This window comes from Schistocerca piceifrons, chromosome 1, assembly GCF_021461385.2.
Source record: "Schistocerca piceifrons isolate TAMUIC-IGC-003096 chromosome 1, iqSchPice1.1, whole genome shotgun sequence".
Classification (NCBI taxonomy): Eukaryota; Metazoa; Arthropoda; class Insecta; order Orthoptera; family Acrididae; genus Schistocerca; species Schistocerca piceifrons.
The window spans coordinates 722501989-722521152 of NC_060138.1; the positions used below are offsets into that span (position 1 = coordinate 722501989).

The 19164-nt window shown below is 39.2% G+C and overlaps 1 protein-coding gene across 1 annotated transcript in view; it reads left to right on the forward strand.

The window, feature by feature from the left end:
* The window catches only part of LOC124772150 (basic proline-rich protein-like), a 53136-nt gene extending 35892 nt beyond the window's left edge, over nucleotides 1–17244 (forward strand). Inside the window, exon 3 of the mRNA XM_047249330.1 lies at nucleotides 16971–17244. Within this exon, the coding sequence (XP_047105286.1) occupies nucleotides 16971–17244 (274 nt within the window). The remainder of the gene's footprint in view (nucleotides 1–16970) is intronic.
* The last annotated feature ends 1920 nt before the right edge of the window (nucleotides 17245–19164 follow it).

Below are 19164 nucleotides of genomic sequence, written 5' to 3' on the forward strand. Positions count from 1 at the left end.
CACTTAGTAATTTTCTGAAAGACATTATTGACAATTTCATCAGTTAATTCTTGTTTGTCAGGTGTGATTACTATGCTTGTATCATCAGCAAAGAGAACTAACTTTGCCTCTTCATGAATATAGAATGGCAAGTCATTAATATATATTAAGAACAACAAAGGACCCAAGACTGACCCTTGTGGAACCCCATTCTTGATAGTTCCCCAGTTTGAGGAATGTGATGATATTTGCATATTATGAGAACTGCTTATTTCAACTTTCTGCACTCGTCCAGTTAGTTACGAATTGAACCATTTGTGCACTGGCCCACTCATGCCACAATATTTGAGCTTGTCTAGCAGAATTTCATGATTTACACAATCAAAAGTCTTTGAGAGATCACAAAAAATCCCAATGGGTGGTGTTCGGATATTCAGATCATTCCAAATTTGATTGGTGAAAGCATATATGGCATTTTCTGTTGAAAAACCTTTCTGGAAACCAAACTGACATTTTGTTAGTACTTCATTTTTATAGATATGTGAAGCTACTCTTGAATACATTACTTTCTCAAAAATTTTGGATAAAGCTGTTAGAAGGGAGATTGGACAGTAATTGTTGACATCAGATCCATCCCCCTTTTTATGGAAAGATATCACAATAGCATATTTCAGTCTATCAGGGAAAATGCCCTGTTCCAGAGAGCTATTACACAGGTGGCTGAGAATCTTACTTATCTGTTGAGAACAAGCTTTTAGTATTTTGCTGGAAATGCCATAAATTCCATGTGAGTTTTTGCTTTTAAGCAAGTTTATTATTTTCCTAATTTCAGAGGGAGAAGTGGGTGAGATTTCTATTGTATCAGATTGCATAGGTATGGCCTCTTCCATTAACAGCCTAGCATCTTCTAATGAACACCTGGATCCTACTATATCCCTAACATTTAGAAAATGATTATTAAAAATATTTTCAACTTCTGACTTTTTGTTCACAAAGTTTTCATTCAGTTTGATGGTAATACTGTCTTCCTGTACTCTTGGTTGACCTGTTTCTCTTTTAATAATATTCCAAATTGTTTCAATTATATTATCAAAGTTGCTGATTTCAGACATGATACACATATTTCTGGATTTTTTAATAACTTTTCTTAATATAACACAGTAGTTTTTATAATGTTTGATAGTTTCTGGGTCACTACTCTTTCTTGCTGTCAGATACATTTCCCTTTTCCGGTTACAAGATATTTTTATACCCTTAGTAAGCCATGGCTTGTTACAAGGTTTCTTACGAGTATATTTAACTATTTTCTTGGGGAAGCAGTTTTCAAATGTATTTACAAAACTGTCATGAAATAAATTATATTTTAAATTGGCATCAGGTTCATGGTACACCTCATCCAAGTCTAACTGCTGTAGGCTTTCCCTGAAATTTGCAATTGTTAAATCGTTGACTGAACGTACTACTTTGGAGGACTGTTTAGTATTGCTGAATGGAGCTATGTCATATATTGTAACTAGCTGTGCACCATGATCAGAAAGACCATTCTCAGCAGGCTGAGCATTTATCTGGTTAAACTTATCTTGGTCTATACAGAAGTTATCTATCAGCGAGCTGCTATCCTTTACCACCCGAGTAGGAAAATCAATAACGGGTGTCAAATTGAAAGAACCGAGTAATACTTCAAGGTCATTTTTCCTATTACCCTCTTTCAGAGAATCTACATTGAAGTCCCCACAAATAATAATTTGCTTCCCCCTGTCTGACAGATAGCACAACAAGGAGTCCAAGTTTTTCAGAAATAGATGAAAATTTCCTGATGGGGACCTATATACAGTTACAATAATAAATGTGCCTTTATTTAATTTAAGCTCACAGGCACATACTTCTATATGTTTCTCTACACAAAACTTTTTTGTTTCCATACTTTCTGCACAATTATAACTTTTGACATATATGGCAACTCCTCCTTTCTCCATACTTTCTCTCATTACATGTGCAGAGAGCTTATATCCACTTACATTTACCTTATCCATATCAGTAACAATGTGATGCTCAGACAGGCACAGTATATCTATGTCATCCTCAGCTTCTAAATCTTCTAAACAAACCAGAAGCTCATCTATTTTATTCTTTAAACTCCCAATATTTTGATGAAATATACTTACATTATTTTTAATTATACTTTTATGAGAACCTTTCCTTATTGTAACATTTGCAGTACTCTCCTGTCTGAGTTTCTCATTGTGCTTAGATCTAGTTCATATACCAGTGATCACATGGTGTTCAGAGAGGCAGGTTATGTCAACTGGGTTGGGTGACATTAATTCATCAATGCAATTACCTAGGACTGAGATATAACTTGGTGGAGATAAAATTTCTGGTGATTGGTGAAAATTTATAATTGACAGCTGTGATTGGTGATCCAATATGCTAGAATTGTGCTGTTTAATTTATTTCCTAAACTGAAGATTTGTTTCAATCCTGACCTCTCGTAGAACTTGACATCTTTCTGTCGTACCTATCCTAAAAAGGGTGCTGCTCCAACACCTGTAACCACTAGTATTTTACCATTCATGGCAGTTCCTCCCCCCTTTAAATTTCCTGCTATTACCCCAGCCAGTTTCCCCTTCCCTTTCCTGTTGAGATGTAGGCTGTGCCTGGTATAGTCCCACCTACTGAGAGAACCAACAGGAACCACACCAATATGAGCCCCCACACCCGACCCAAGCAGCCATTCCAACTCCAAATTATCTCTCCCAACAGAAGAGTTCAAATGAGGCCGGTCATGGCGTCTCAGGACAGATACAAATTCAACATTGGTATGTCTCGATGCCGACGCAATCTTTACCAGCTCACACTCTATACTGTACCCAGGATCTCTGTCGATGCTGTTCCCTGGCCCTCCCACAATAACCACGGTGTCTTCCCTGGTAAATCCTTTACAGAGTGAACCTAAATCCTCTGTCACCTGATCCAGAGTGGCACTTGGTTTGAAAAAATTTGTGACCTGGTATTCTGGTCCTAATTCCTCCTGCAGAAGTTGGCCTACACCTCTGGCATGAGAACTGCCTAACAACAAAACTTTCTTCCTTTTCGATGACTTTCCTACATTATTTTTCAATTTCCTATTGAAAGTTTGTTGTGTCCTGTCTACACCTACCTCTGCTTGAGGCTCATCAGTTTCCAACTGAAGCAACAGGTCAAACTTATTTTTGACATTCACCACAAAACTGTCAGACTTAGTTCTAGGCCTGTTCCTTCTGTTACCTGTTGCCACTTCCCACCTCTCTTTGCCCTTCTCCCTCCTTAACCTGTCCAGATCTTCCCTAGCCTGATCTAGCTCAGCCTGAAGGGCAGCGATTGTCCCCTCCTGTTCCACTATCTTCGTATCTCTGCTGCAAATCCTACATAACCACTGATGAGCCTGATCCACTTCCCCGACACCCACGCCACTGCAGTCCCCCCCAGTGAAAAAAACTACTGCATCCATCACACCAAACCCCAGAACTAACAATTCTACGGCAAGTCAGGCACTTCTCACTCATGGCAAAAATAATACTTTAGCTAGAATAAATCAATTAAATTACCGAAAATCAAAAAAAAGACGTTACAAGAATTAAGCCTATTCACAAATGTATATAAGCAAGTTTCCGATTTAAAATTCCACTGTTTTTCTGAGATCTGTATTAAAACAATGAAGGTATACGCTATTTATTATATATTTCACTTGATGGAAAGAAAAAAAGGACAATTAAACGAGATACTTTAAGTTTGATTCTCCAAAAACGTTACAAGAATTAAGCCTATAAACAAACGTATATAAGCAAGTTTCTGATATAAAGTTACGCTGTTTTCCTGAAATCTGTTTTAAAACAATGAAGTTATACGCTATTTACAGTAGTTTACTTATTTGTTACCGAAAAACTAGTTAAATTACCGTGAAACAAGGAACAAACACGTTTACAAAATTTAAGCCTAAGCGCGACTTCGCGAAGTTACGATCGTTTCGTGTTTTCCGAAAAAATACGCAAAGAAAAGTCAAACCTTCAACGGCAAGACTAAACGATACACTAATGCACGTATTTAATTTGTTGTCAGTGTTAAACTAAATTATATTCCTGTATAAATCACTTAACTTTCTGGAAATAGTTTCTGGCGTCACTTACTCGGCGGCCATCTTGGAACACATCCCATGTTCTTGTCTGGGACTCATAATCAAAAACCATTCTCTCTAAAACGTTCACTATATTCTGAAAGTCACAGACCAAAAAGAATCCACAAAATCCAACTACCAGAGCAGTTCAGAGTCTAATGCGCTGATGCCACTATAACTGTTCAAATTAAATGCTTAAGTGAATGCTCGCCATAATTTGATGATAACGTTCATCAAACGCCACGCTAATAATGGTAGAATGTCTGTCCTGCGGCAGCATGTGAAAATACAACATACGCAAATTAAAGATAGATCATTAACGTCATTCCAAAATTAACACTTCACTCGAAAACGATTTCATGGTTATGCGTATCCCGAGTAACTTATTACTGCATCCGTGGTTGTTTATATCAACGATACCCACGCCACGCGACTCCCGGCACAGGTGGTGCGCTAATCAGTGCCTGGAGAGAACTGGGGCCTTCTTTTCTCGCGCAGCGTTCTTACATATAAAGCCGCGGTGCAGACGGCTAAGGGAACGCCTGATCAAATCTGCTCTCCCGACTAGCCGCTGGGCTAGTAATGCACCACTTTAAGTTATCAAATAAATCATTGCTTCCTTTTCTGATGGCCAATGAAGCACTCAATTTAAATGTGCAATTATCACACAGGTAAGTAATCATAATAAAAGTCTGATGTGGCTAAGTCAAATATTTTGGGCGAGAGAATTAATTTAGTTACACTACACGCAGTAAATGAGCTCTGAACTTGCCCTTTGGAGATACGCTAGCGCTATAATTTTATAGTTATTCAGTTGAAACTTCTCACATATTTATGATTACAGCGGATCTCCCTTCTACTTAAATTTAAACATCCTAGCTTTATTTATTCACCTACTTAATCTATCTTGCTTCCTTAATTTTTAAGATAAAAACCAGAAAATCATGAATTTTAACTAAAATTTTAATTTGTGAGATACAGAATACTGTTTCTACTAAATTATTATGCAAAAGAAATCTAAATATAAATTTTTAAGTTTCTAGCTCTTTTCTGTTGCGCCAATGATTTTAACAGAAAACATCCAAATTTCGAAAATGGTTAAAGTTATTGAGCTGATATCCAACACATATTGATTTTGTATTACTCCTGACATGCTAGAAACGTTTCAGGTTATTTACTTCATTTTAAAGTATTGCACAATATTTATGACGTCAGAGCTAGTTACAGCGGACTAGGCTGGCACACAATGGAAAGACTGACGTGAATTTTATAAGGCTTGAGTATGCTGCTTCCCTATAACATCACCACAGGTTCACTCCTTCCTACCACACCTGGCGGTACAGTATCAATTGGAACTAAGGTCTGTCAGCATAACTTAGCAGTGTGTTGTGTTTGACCTGCAGTGTTCCATGGCAGAAGTGTACATGATATGTACAGTATGTGTGCAGGCAGTGTGGTAATGGAATTCCAGAAATTTTTACACTAGGTCGATGTCAACTATGGCGATAATGTTGCAATATTCTTACTGTAGAAATCATGCTCACATGTATGCATTTTTGAATTTCCTGCCGATTTTTTCGCTTTTTTTGGGTCATAAATTATGTCCTTCGTGAAACCTGTAGCGTGTTTTTAATATAGTACTGGCACATACTCAGCTATATAACTTGCTTGCATCAGTAACGCTTTTGCTTTCTTAGGTTCTGATTTCTGGTGGTATTCTCAGATGTGTATATAACACATGAGTTTAGGTAGGAAAGTGAATCCTCAAACCCAATCACATTGGTAGTTCCATAGAACATAAATGTAAAATGACAGTCCTGCTATACATACATGTATGACAGATTGAGACACATGTCAGATGTCTATGTAGGACAGAGTGCAAAGGTGAAAACCTCTTTGGAGGCAAAAAGCCTTCACAGTCAGTTTTGCATAATAAATTATACAGGGGGAAGTGACAGATACTAAATGGGGATCAACCTGACAATGATGCAAGTTGTTCCAGCTTCCTGACCAAAGTATAACACCCCTTTGAATTTCCCAAAGTTGAAGGCCATTTTGGTTAAATTTGGCAACCATGCAGGCTGAGCTGGCTTTCTCGCCATTTTTAGCTAGTAAATCGTAGAAGAGGAGGGGCAGGTCATCAGTTACAATAACTGGGTAATTAATAATAGAGATATCACAGAAAAGGTGTGGCTGGAAGTGGCAGGTCATTAATAATGGTAATAAATTTGATGCACCATGTTGCATAAATGTGACAACAATGCAGGCTGTCCCGGATATCCTGAGCAATAGGACAACGCCCCATCGATTTTCCCACCATTTTTATCTCACCCCATTCGCCTAGAGCAATGGACGAGTGTGAATGTGGAGGACAATGGGAGGGTGATGTAGACCTTGACCTTGGGGGTGATCTGGCAAAAAAGCACCCTGTTTTAGGACTGACCTTGTCCCATATCTCTTTTAAGGTGACTACTTCGACCTTAAATAATAAAATAATATGCTGGTAAATTCCAAGGCATTTGATTGTGAAGAACATGTTACACCACAAGAAAAACTGAAATTTTATGAAATTGATGGCTTTGCATACAAATGGTTTTAATCATTCTTAACAAAAAGAATGCAGAAAGTTGAGGTGAGTTATTCTGATAATATTGTAAACATAGAAAATTTTAGGGAGTGGGGAGAAATCACAAAACTGAAGTCCCACAAAGTTCAGTTTTGGGAACACTCCTGATCGCTATGTATATGAGTGACCTTCTGCATCACATTTAACAATCATAATTGCTACTCTTTTGCAGACGATAGTAGCGCTATTAGAAATCCCATTACAGAGAGAGCAACGCAAGAGAATTATTAAGTGGTTCTCAGAAAACGAAGTATCCATTATTTTCCAGATAGCACACTACATTCAGTTCTTTGCACCACATGAACAGGAGCCAGTAAACAGTGTATAATGCGTCAGATTTCTGGGTGTACTTGTCGATGAATACCTGAAATGGGAGAGGCATGTTACTGAGCTTCTCAAACAATTAAGCCAAGCCACTTTTGCTCTTTGTATAATTGCTAGTCTTGGAAAAAAAACGACTCAGCTTTCCGAAATATTTTGCACATTTCCATTCAGTAACGCGCTATGGAACAATTTCCTTGAGCAAGTCATCACTTGGGAAGGTAGTGCTGATTACTCAAATGTCAACAGTAAGAATAAAGTTTGGTGTTCATCCACAGTCGTCCTTTTCGAGGAGTTGAGCATTTTAGCTGCACCATCTCAATACATCTACACCTATTCGGTAATGAATTTTTGAAAACTGACGTGTTGTCAACTGGAAGTATGTGAGATTTGTGAAATTTGTATAATAATTTACCACGTCATCGATCTTTCACTGAAATTACCGGTTCCGGCAAACAGTTATTATCTTTAAATGTGCTTAATCCATAAAAACCTTCATACAGGCGAAAACTCTTATATCACGTGACGTACATTCATTGAAATTTTAAATGAGTTTATAACGTTCATGGTGCCTTATCATATTTATTTGTTTGTATGAAGATTTTTGTGAATTAAACACAGCTGAAGAAGTCATCTACTTGCCGCTACAGACAATATGAATATGTCTTACATACCCAAGCGGCTGTTACATAATAAATTATTTGTTAATGAAATTTGTTATAAATAATCCATAAACATTTGAGAACAAAAGTGATATCAGCATCTGACACAGTTTGAGGGAAGAGGGAGGGTGGGGAGGTTCATAACTATAACTATGGATGTAGAATGATGTGAGTACATCATGGGTATTAGGCATGTCTAGCGTTACTGGGAATTTTAAAATGGAGATCTCAACTCAACACGCCCAGAGGATGTGCAACTCAGTTTGTCGCTATTTTTGTGGCTTTGAGAATCATTGGGATTCGGGACATAGAAGCATCATATCGACAGATCTTGGCTGCAGTGAACATGTAACGACCAGATGGAATCACAACAGCATAACAATAAACAGTAGCCACAGATCCTTCCAGAGGAACCACAGCACGAGAATATCCAGATATTTTCGACTGGTTCCGACGAATAGATGCATGGGAACAACAGAAATCTGGGAAGAGTCTACGGGAAGCTTCACCAAAGACCTAAGGGAACAGATTACTGAAAGTCGGATGGAGATCTCAAGTTGCCAAGTATCGCATCATATAGAAAATAAACTTTCATGGTGTAGAGGCAGATGCGTTGTGCCTTGTTCATTGATGAATCTCGTTTCTGTTTGTAGATGTCAGATCAACACCAACGTATGTGTAGAAGATGAGGAGAGTGATCACAAGAAGCAGCAGTTGGTGTGACTGTTGGAATCGTGATTTGGCGAGCTATCAGGACTGTTTTGCTAACTGCTGAATGTAGGTTGAATGCTCGACAGTACGTAGCAAAAATGCTAACCCTTGTGTGATACCCTTCATCGCAGTAAATGACATTTTACAGCAGGGTAATGTAAGATCCCACACTGCACTTCACACCACAATCACCTTGAACCGCGCGCGGATCCTTGACTAGTCTGCTAGGTTCTCTGATCTGTCACCAACAGAGCATGTTTGCAAAGGGACGGGAAGACATTCATACCAGCGTCCAGCCATCAATCTTCATTAACTGACATGATAAATGTTTTAGGCGCGAAAAGAGATTCCATCTTGGTGATATTCGGAGGGTGTCTGCTTTAATCACACAACGAATAGAAACGTATATTCGTGTGCAGGGAGGTCACAACTCATACGTTTATGATGGACATCTGTTTCGAGTGGAACTGAAGTTTAATAATTTATTATCCGATGAATATTTCCATACAAATTAAAATAAATATCGGACTGATGCTTCATAGTGAAACACTTTCATATTCTGTTAGTATATATCTTTGGCGGGTCGTCGGAAACCTCATATTTCTGTTAACCTTGATTATGCAAGACATGTTACAGTAAATAATAGCTTAAGTTGCAACATGAAGGCACAAATGAGGCCTATGACTATTCTGTAGACTTTGAGAACTTGTTATACCACTGCTTTATTATGTCGGTTAAAAAACCAAATCACTTATTTAAAAATTGTGTTTGCTGAGGCGTTTCGGGCGTAGTGCATCATCAGAACATCTCCCAAATGAAGCATAACTGCTCTGAAATTACTGGTGAATTTAAAAAAAAAACACAACGAGTAAAGTATTCGCAAATATGTTTATATACATATAAAATGCCTTAATACAGAGTATTGTGTCACATAATTAGATTCTCCACATCAGTGCTCAACTGACGGCCATTTCAGAAACTATCTACCAATACATGGGATGAGGTGTGATAATTGTATAGCCGTAGTGGTGTTAAGAGCGCACGTTAAAAATAGACAGATAAGTTAGTAACAAAAATAGTATTAAAATGTAAGGTTAAATAGGCGCAATAACCTACTAGGAAAATTAAAAACAATAATCAAAAGTATATCAGCAGAACTATATAAGTAAATTATGCTGTTCATTGGAGGGTGGTTGGGAAGGGGATGAAAAAGGCAGGCAGGAGCAAACTGGGACAGTCATAAACCAGTCATCATTCATAAATATGAGATCTAGTAACACACAGCACTATCCACTCCAACGGTGTTGAATGTTCTTTAGTAAACAAACATAAACTCCGAGAGGGAAGAGAGGAAGCATTACGTACGAGGAGAAGTGTCTTTACTGACTTATGGTACATAAACACAAGATTGATTTTAGTGACCTGATAATAAAGTAATAAATGGCTTGCTCAGAAGAAAACGTAGACTTCCGCGACCGGTGTAACTGTGATTAAAATTCTTCTGGGTTCGCATTGCCAACTATAAAATTCCGACGTTTCGGCGACTGTTGCAAGACGCCTTCCTCAGGTTTGCTGTTAGCATGTTAGCAATACGCCCTGAGGAAGGCGTCTTGCAACAGTCGTCAAACCCTCGGAATTTTATAGTTGACAATGCGGTTACTAACTCAGAAGAATTTTATTGAAGGCCTACTCAAAATTTACAATAAATTTTGGTTTGCCTGTATTTCGAAAAAAAAAATGTGCGATTCAAACAATATACACATAGAAACTTCGTGTTGGAGACTCGGCGAGTAAATGTTAGACTATAAAACCAAGTGTTACGGATGCGATAACTGGTCCGTTCAGTAAAAAAAAATCCTGGAAATTATCGTGACTTTCTCCTATGACAAAGCTCTGTCTAAGTGGGGCGTATCAAAGTTGCGTCATATCTAAAACTTCTCGTTAAATTGTAAATACCCCTATGACAGGCTGCGTGAAGTGATTCTCATATCGGATGAAATTGAAAGGTACATTACCTGAAATGTTTATTTTAGATCAAACCAGTCTTTTGCTTGATGATTCTGTCTTATTTTAGACCGAAGAAAATGAATAAACGATTCTCTGACAGAGGACGAATAACCTAAGAACTGAACAATGTGAAACATTTAACATGGTAACATAGTATATCAGCATAGCTAGTGTTTTTTTTTTCTAAAAAAGGGGGTACACTCAGCTGCAATCGAAAAAACGGCACGATATCACAATTTTCGGCAATTATGCAGAGTTTCGCAAATCTTCATACATAACTAAACAAAGACAGCGAACTTCCAGGTTTTTCGATACCTGGGTGGATGTAAAATAGTTATTTTCTTCGTCCTTCAAAACCAGCCCCACACACAAAATAACAATCTAAATCGCCACAAAACACTAGCCTACGAGCCTATAAGACCGGAAATTCATTTTTCATGATGTATTATGTATCGTCAAATGGTTTGTATTCAAACGTAAACATTACCGACATAGTCTAATACTTTCTTTGGCTTCTTTAAAGATACACACACAGTTAATAAATTCAAAATATAATCACGAAAGACACAACGATTTTCAACACAAACCGCACAGCAAATCACACACTCATGAAAACTGAAAGGTACAAGTATCATATTAGACAAAATCCAGCGATCGTAAGAACCTACACTAACTATACAGCTAACATACGGCATTAAATTAATTATTTCTGCCTAAACGAGTACAATTTCTTCAAATAGGACAGCAATTACTAAGCTTTAGTCTAGCAGATAATAATGCGGCCCAACGTTTCGATTCTGTTGCTTAGTGTCGAGTTGCCGACCAAGAGAAACCGGTGCGATTTACTCGAAGTCTTTTCCAGCCTCTGTGGACAGCGGGTTCGCGCCAACTAATTGATGAACTTTCAAGTCGGAAGTTGTATTTGCGTTCCCCCTGGAAAAATTTTTGAGCATAACAATAGTTTTGCTAAAATTTAGCCACCTGCATCGAGTTGAAAATCTATAGGGGATTACTTTGTAAAACAGCTGATCGAGTGAAATAAAATCAATATATATCAGCAAGTAGTGTATTCGGGAGCGTACTGATGATAGCGATTGCTACCGGATCTGATTTCTAGATGTTATGAAAGAAAGATGTCACTGGCATTATGGAAATTATTTACGTCAGCCGTGCGCAGACGCGCTTCCCAATCGTCTTTCACATGACAGTACTCCTGAGATACTGGAATGCGCAACAAGAGGGCTATCTTCGTTATCGAATGGAGAAACTTATTCTTCAGGAGATATCTCCCTTACGTCATTAGCGATAATCTGTCTTGCTGACAAGCAACCTCGTATATAGAGGTTGCAGAAAGTAGCAGAATCAAGCAAAGTCTCAATCCACTGTGACCTACTGCTGAAGAAGGAAGTCGAAGTAAGTGTTGATGAATTATTGAATCATGAAAATTTACATTATCATCTGTTTGTTGATTTTATATTAGATTAAAGTAAGGAAATAAATTAGATAATGGTGCACGGGGATATTTTACGTTTTTACGCAAAATACTTTTTTTTTTAAATGGTAGCTACTACTCCACGCGAACGTCTGACTTACACAGCTTGCGAATGGTAATAATTCATGAATATTTCATTAAACTAGTATCGGGTAAAGGATATCTGCGGCTGGTGATGTGCAAGGTAATGAAACCTGTAAAATAATGAACTATGACCAAAAAATAAAGTAAATTTTTAGGCATGAAATAATATATGAAGACGATCCAGCACAGCAATTCAGTTATTAAAGGGTAACTCCTTAAGTTTTGAGCTCCTGAAATAGATGATGTTTGGTTTAAATGCCTACTTGGTTATAAATAATCCAGTATGTGAAACGTCTCGATTTATCAATATCTACGGTAGGAGGTGATTTTGGCAACATAAATTATTACACTTGGGAGACGTAAAACGACGCAGCAGCGAACTAACCTGTAATTTTTGGGACTGTGAATACACCTCAAACAACAACAGGTATTTAGAGAAAATGAAGATTTACGAGAAGCAAATGCTATTACAGCCCGTCAGTCTGTTTACTACAGCGACCCAAGCTATTCAAATTGCAGCACGGTGCGGAATATCATCCAAAACAACACGCAGTCGTCTCCATGAAGATGGACTTTGTGTGCATATGCCCAGTTTCCCAGTAAGCACATATGGTGGATGTGCAGTGCGCTTTAGTATGTTTCCAATGGCGCTTGTTTCTTTTCTGATAAATCGCTATTTAGTTTTGAATTTGTTAGAATAAGCGTTAATCTCTGTGAAACTAAAACAAATCTACAATTTTGGATCGTAATAACAAACGAGCGTGATGGCTACCTGGTTTGGCGGGCACGAATGGATGAACATACGGACCTCCACGTCTTCTGTAGTTCGCTTAGGTACAGACACATGCAGTGGGCAGTGATTAAAAAAAAAATATTAATTACGACTTTCCATAACCTTCGGCTCTACAGTGAATATGTACGCAGCGCATTACTACTTCAATGAGGTTCTGCATCCGCAGTATCTTCTGTTTTTGCGTGTCACAAGCCCTCCTTCTCAATGTTCACTACAATATCTGGGGACTAAGCCTTGACCTGAACGCTTTTGGAATTGACTGTGAACGTCAGACAATAGGTCAGAGCGACGTACATTAATGCTGAGAGGATGAACAGTGGAATACGCCTACGAACGTCAATGGAGAATGAATGATGGCATGCCATGTCACCCGTTTGCCTGTGTCTTCTTGGTACGCGCCCTATCGTTATTAAATTCTTGTTTTGTGCCATGGATACTCCACAGTCTTGTACTGTTCAACTGACATTCCTTTTATCAACTACGTATCTCTACAGATGTGGGATGAGAAAGAGTGTGTGTGGTTAGAACGGATCATTGCTTCTGCTATTCATGCACAATCTTACAATCTTAAAGTTACAGTAGCTGTCACTAGTAAGGGAACGAGAGACATACAGGATCTGTAGGACTTATACAGCGTGGTCCACTGATATTGACCGGGCCAAATATCTCACGAAATAAGCATCAAACGAAAAAAACTACGAAGAACGACACTCGTCTAGCTTGAAGGGGGAAACCAGATGGCGCTATGTTTGGCCCGCTAGATGGCGCTACCATAGGTCAAACGGATATCAACTGCGTTTTTTTAAAAATAGGAACCGCCATTTTTATTACATATTCGTGTAGTACGAACAGAAATATGAAAGTTTTAGTTGGACCACTTTTTTCGCTTTGCGATGGATGGCGCTTTAATAGTCACAAACGTATAAGTACGTGGTATCACGTAACATTCCGCCAGTGCGGACGGTATTTGCTTCGTGATACATTACCCGTGTTAAAATGGACCGTTTACCAATTGCGGAAAAGGTCGATATCGTGTTGATGTATGGCTATTGTGATCAAAATGCCCAACGGGCGTGTGCTATGTATGCTGCTCGGTATCCTGGACGACAACATCCAAGTGTCCGGACCGTTCGCCGGATAGTTACGTTATTTAAGGAAACAGGAAGTGTCCAGCCACACGTGAAACGTCAACCACGACCTGCAACAAACGATGATCCCAAGTAGGTGTTTTAGCTGCTGTCGCGGCCAATCCGCACATCAATAGCAGACAAATTGCACAAGAATCGGGAATCTCAAAAACGTCGGTGATGAGAATGCTACATCAACATCGATTGCACCCATACCATATTTCTATGCACCAGGAATTGCATGGCGACGACTTTGAACGTCGTGTAAAATTCTGCCACTGGGCACAAGAGAAAGTACGGGACTATGACAGATTTTTTGCATGCGTTCTATTTAGCGACGAAGCGTCATTCACCAACAGCGGTAACGCAAACCGGCATGATATGCACTACTGGGCAACGGAAAATCCTCGATGGCTGCGACAAGTGGAACATCAGCGAACTTGGCGGGTTAATTTATGGTGCGACATTATGGGGGGAAGGATAACTGGCCCCCATTTTATCGATCGCAATCTAAATGATGCAATGTATGCTGATTTTCTACGTAATGTTCTACCGATGTTACTAGAAGATGCTTCACTGGATGACAGAATGGCGATGTACTTCCAACATGATGGATGTCCGGCACATAGCTTGCGTGCGGTTGAAGCGGTACTGAATAGCACGTTTCATGACACGTGGATTGGTCGTCGAAGCACCATACCATGGCCCGCACGTTCACCGGATCTGACGTCTCCGGATTTCTTTCTGTGGGGAAAGTTGAAGGATATTTACTATCGTGATCCACCGACAACGCCTGACAACATGCGTCAGCGCATTGTCAATGCATGGCCGAACATTACGCAAGGCAAACTACTTGCTGTTGAGAGGAATGTCGTTTCATGTATTGCGAAATGCATTGAGGTTGACGGACATCATTTTGAGCATTTATTGCATAAATGTGGTATTTACAGGTAATCACGCTGTAACAGCATGCGTTCTCAGAAATGATAAGTTCACAAAGGTAAATGTATCACATTGGAACAACCGAAATAAAATGTTCAAACGTACCTACGTTCTGTATTTTAATTTAAAATACCTACCTGTTACCAACTGTTAGTCTAAAATTGTGAGCCATATGTTTGTGACTATTACAGCGCCATCTATCACAAAGCGAAAAAAGTGGTCCAACTAAAACATCCATATTTCTTTACGTACTACACGAATATGTAATAAAAAATGGGGGTTCCTATTTTTAAAAAAAACGCAGTTGATATCCGTTTGACCTATGGCAGCACCATCCAGCAGGCTAACCATAGCGCCATCTGGTTTCCCCCTTCAAGCTAGAAAAGTTTCGTTCTTTGTAGTTTTTTTGTTTGATGTTTATTTGGTGAGATATTTGGCCCGGTCACGATCAATGGACCACCCTGTATACACCAATGGTCATTCCATACCGACATGAGAAACCTTCAATGTACAACCCGTCGATATACACTGAGATGATAAAAGTCATGGGACAGCGATATTCACTTATACAAGTGGCAATAGTATCGCGTAAACAAGGTATAAAAGGTAGTGCATTGGCGAAGCTGTCATTTGTGCTCAGGTGATTCATGTGAAAAGCCTTCCGATGTGATTATGGCAGCACATCGGGAATTAACAAACTTTGAACGTGGAATGGTAGTTGGAGGTAGAGGCATGGGACACTCCATTTCCGAAATCGGTAGGGAAATTCGGTATTCCGCGATACACAATGTCAAGAGTGTGCCGAGAATACCAAATTTCAGGCCTTACGTCTCAGCACGGACTACGCAGTGGCCGACGGCCTACACGTAACGACAGAGAACAGCGTTGTTTCCATAGAGTCGTTGGTGTTAAGAGACAAGCAACACTTCATGAAATAACAGCAGCAGTCAAAATGGGACGTACGACGAATGCATACGTTATGACAATGCGACAAAATTTGGGGTTAATGGGCTACGGCAGCAGAGACTGAAGAGTGCCTTTGCTAACAGCATGACATGGCCTGCAGCGCCTCTCCTTGGCTGCCGACCATATCGGTTGGACTCTAGACGACCGGAAACCCTTGGCTTGGTCATAAGGTCATAAGGGTGCCGACTTCACTTGGCGAGATGGTAGAGTCTGAGTGTGGTACAGGCTCCACAAGTCCGTAGGCTCAATCAAAAAGGCAATGTGCAAGCTGGTGGTGGCTACGTAATGGTGTTGGCTGTGTTTACATGGATTGGAATGGATCCTCTGGTCCAACTAGATCGATCGTTGACTAGAAATGGTTATATTCGGCTACTTAAGGACCATATGGAGACATTCAAGGAATTCATGTTCCTAAACAACAAATGAATTACTATAGATGACGATGCGTCGTGTCACCGGGCCACAATTGTTCGTGTCTTTTTTGAATAACATTCTGGAAAATTCGAACGAATGGTTTGGCTATCCAGATCGCTCGATATGAATCCCATCGTCCCATCGAACATTCATGGGACATAATCGAGAGATTATTTCGTATCCTGCACCAGTAACACTTTCACCGGTAACACTTTCGCAATTACGGACGGCTGCAGAGACAGCATGGCTCAATACTTCTGCAGCGGCTTCCAACGATTTGTTGAGCCCACGCTGCGTCGAGCTGTTACACTACGCCGAGAAAAGGGAGACGCGGCACGATATTAGGATGTATTCCATGACGAGTCGCCTCAGTGTAGTTCTCTGTATATTCGTAACTCATGATTGCTCCGATAATGTTGCGTTGACTAGCCATACAAACATTTTGAGTTAATTCATTTGCTAGTTTGTCGTTACACGTGTTACTTTGATAATCCGAACGTTGACGTTTATGTTATCTGCTGCTTTTCTAAAGACAGGGAAGATGTTTATTTCATCTAAGAAGTCCGGGAAAAGCAATAGCAAATTATTACTAAAATGTGTCGTCGAAGATTAAACTGTAATGTCAGAGCCATGAGAAGTGATGCAGTGGCAGTAAAACACCACACGCTACTAATGTGTACACTAATGTTCCAGAATGAAAGGATCACAGGACAGTAGGCCACAACCCCCACCGTACAGCGCAGTACCGCCTGGCAACACCACGGCACCGTATCCAGTGCAGCCTGGGGCACCAAGTGGATATCCTGCTCCACCTGGACATCCTGGATATCCTGCTCCACCTGCACATCCTGGATATCCTGCTCCACCTGGACATCCACACAGCGGTGTACCAGTTAGCAATGTTATTGGAGGGTATCCAGCACATGCTGGTGTGTATAAGTACCTGTATGTCAGTTTAAATATCTGAAGACTGTTAATACAGAGTTCAGTCGCGTGCAAAACTACATTATGTAATCAAATTACTTTATTTATCACACTATTCCTTCATTGTGTTCAAAGCTCTTTGTCACGTGCATCTCTTTTCCTTTTCTGAAGATTTATAGTTCACAAGTGTCGCTGAACCCGATCGGCTTTGATGCTTCATACATACAATGATTCTCGTATAATCGGATATTTGACAGTGTGTGCCCTGATGATACCCTGAATGTAAAGATGTATGCTAGGAGATAGATATGATGAGGGATTATATGTTATCTTTTGTATGTTACTTCATACTGATATTTTTTCATTCTGTCCAAAAATTCTTCCGAATACTCCAACTAGTCATACCTTTTTTGTAAATTAAATTTCGTTTTCTTGTAGTGGGACTTTTGTCTGTTCGCATTATCGATTAGATGTTTTATATGAATATTCTCATAGTATCATATTGTATAAAATTCTTGTACCTCCTGTCGAGCAGAGATGTTGTTGTAGATAACTTCCAGCAACGAAGTTTTCTTTTCTTCTCTGAGACCCCATTACGATGAAGAGGAATCTAAATATATTGCGAGATGATGTATATAATTATGAGAAGCATGTTGATGCTGTAACATTTTGCTGTTTCCCAGCATGTCATAGTCTGTAACAGGTGTCACAACTGTATTATTACTTTCTACATGTATTTGTTCCATATCTCCATGTAATAAACCTTATACCAGTTTGATGAAGAAAACAGCTAGAATTTCGAAATTCAGTCTTTTCATTTAGTTGATGGCCGGTTTCGGGTTATCAGAACCCATTCTCATATCATCCAGACAGAAAAAAGGCCTCTGATACCCGAATAATAAAGTCAACTGAATTTCGCAACTCTGGCTGTTTTCTGCATGAAACTGGTTATTACAAGTTGCTGCCCTGTCATTAATCCCAGCATGCCGCAAATACGGAAACCTTATACTTCAAAATTGTCATATGTTTTATACTCTTTTATCCATATATTACTGTGGCACTCTCACTAAAGTGATACTTTCAGATCTTGTGTTTGCTTGCGTCTGTCAAGTCAAGTAACTCTTTAGCTGATATGTAAATTCCTTTTCCTCCTGGCGTAAGTACTGATGTGTGGTAATCTTGAAAACTTTTCTGTTTAGTTTTCTTTCAGAATCGTTTCACTTACGTCAAATTTCTCCTTTCATTGATGTCGCTTATTCCTCCTGATTCATCACTATTTATCCTTCTGTCTTTGGTTTTTCTTTCTTGTAGTTCCTCTGTCACCCTTTTGAATTAGTTTAGATGCGAATGAACACTTTTTTATAAGATGGATTTCTACTTTTCTGTTGTGATGTTTTTTGAGGTCATCCTCTGTGATCAAAAGTGTTTAATGTTTACTGGTGCCAATAATGTTTAAGGATGCATATTTATCTGTTTTCTGTTGTATATCGTTCCAATTGTAAACGACATTTCTCTTCCGTCATTATTCTCCCCTATTGCTCGGATTAAAAAGTGAAATTTATCTTGCATTTAAAATAAGTTGTTTGAACTACGCAATTCTCTCAACATTTTATTGATGAAATTAGAATCTGTGATGACATTCCATCTTGCAGGAATGCGTCCTGTATATTATTATTTCATCTAGAGATGTTTCTGTTGATAACGTTACAGCCATTTTCAAGGTGAGTCGCTTGCAGATTTTAAACCACCTGACACAATACTGCGGAGTTAACGTGCGTCAGAGATAACACTGTTGTCAAGTGGTTTAAAAACATCCAGCGTTTCACCTTGAAGACGGCTGTAGGTTTATCAGTCGAAATATCAGAAGGAGAAATAAAACCGTCTCGCATACACGCCCGAAAGATGATGGAAAATTTTATCCGACGGAAGAACTTCAAAAGAAAAAAGGATCTGTAATGTTGTC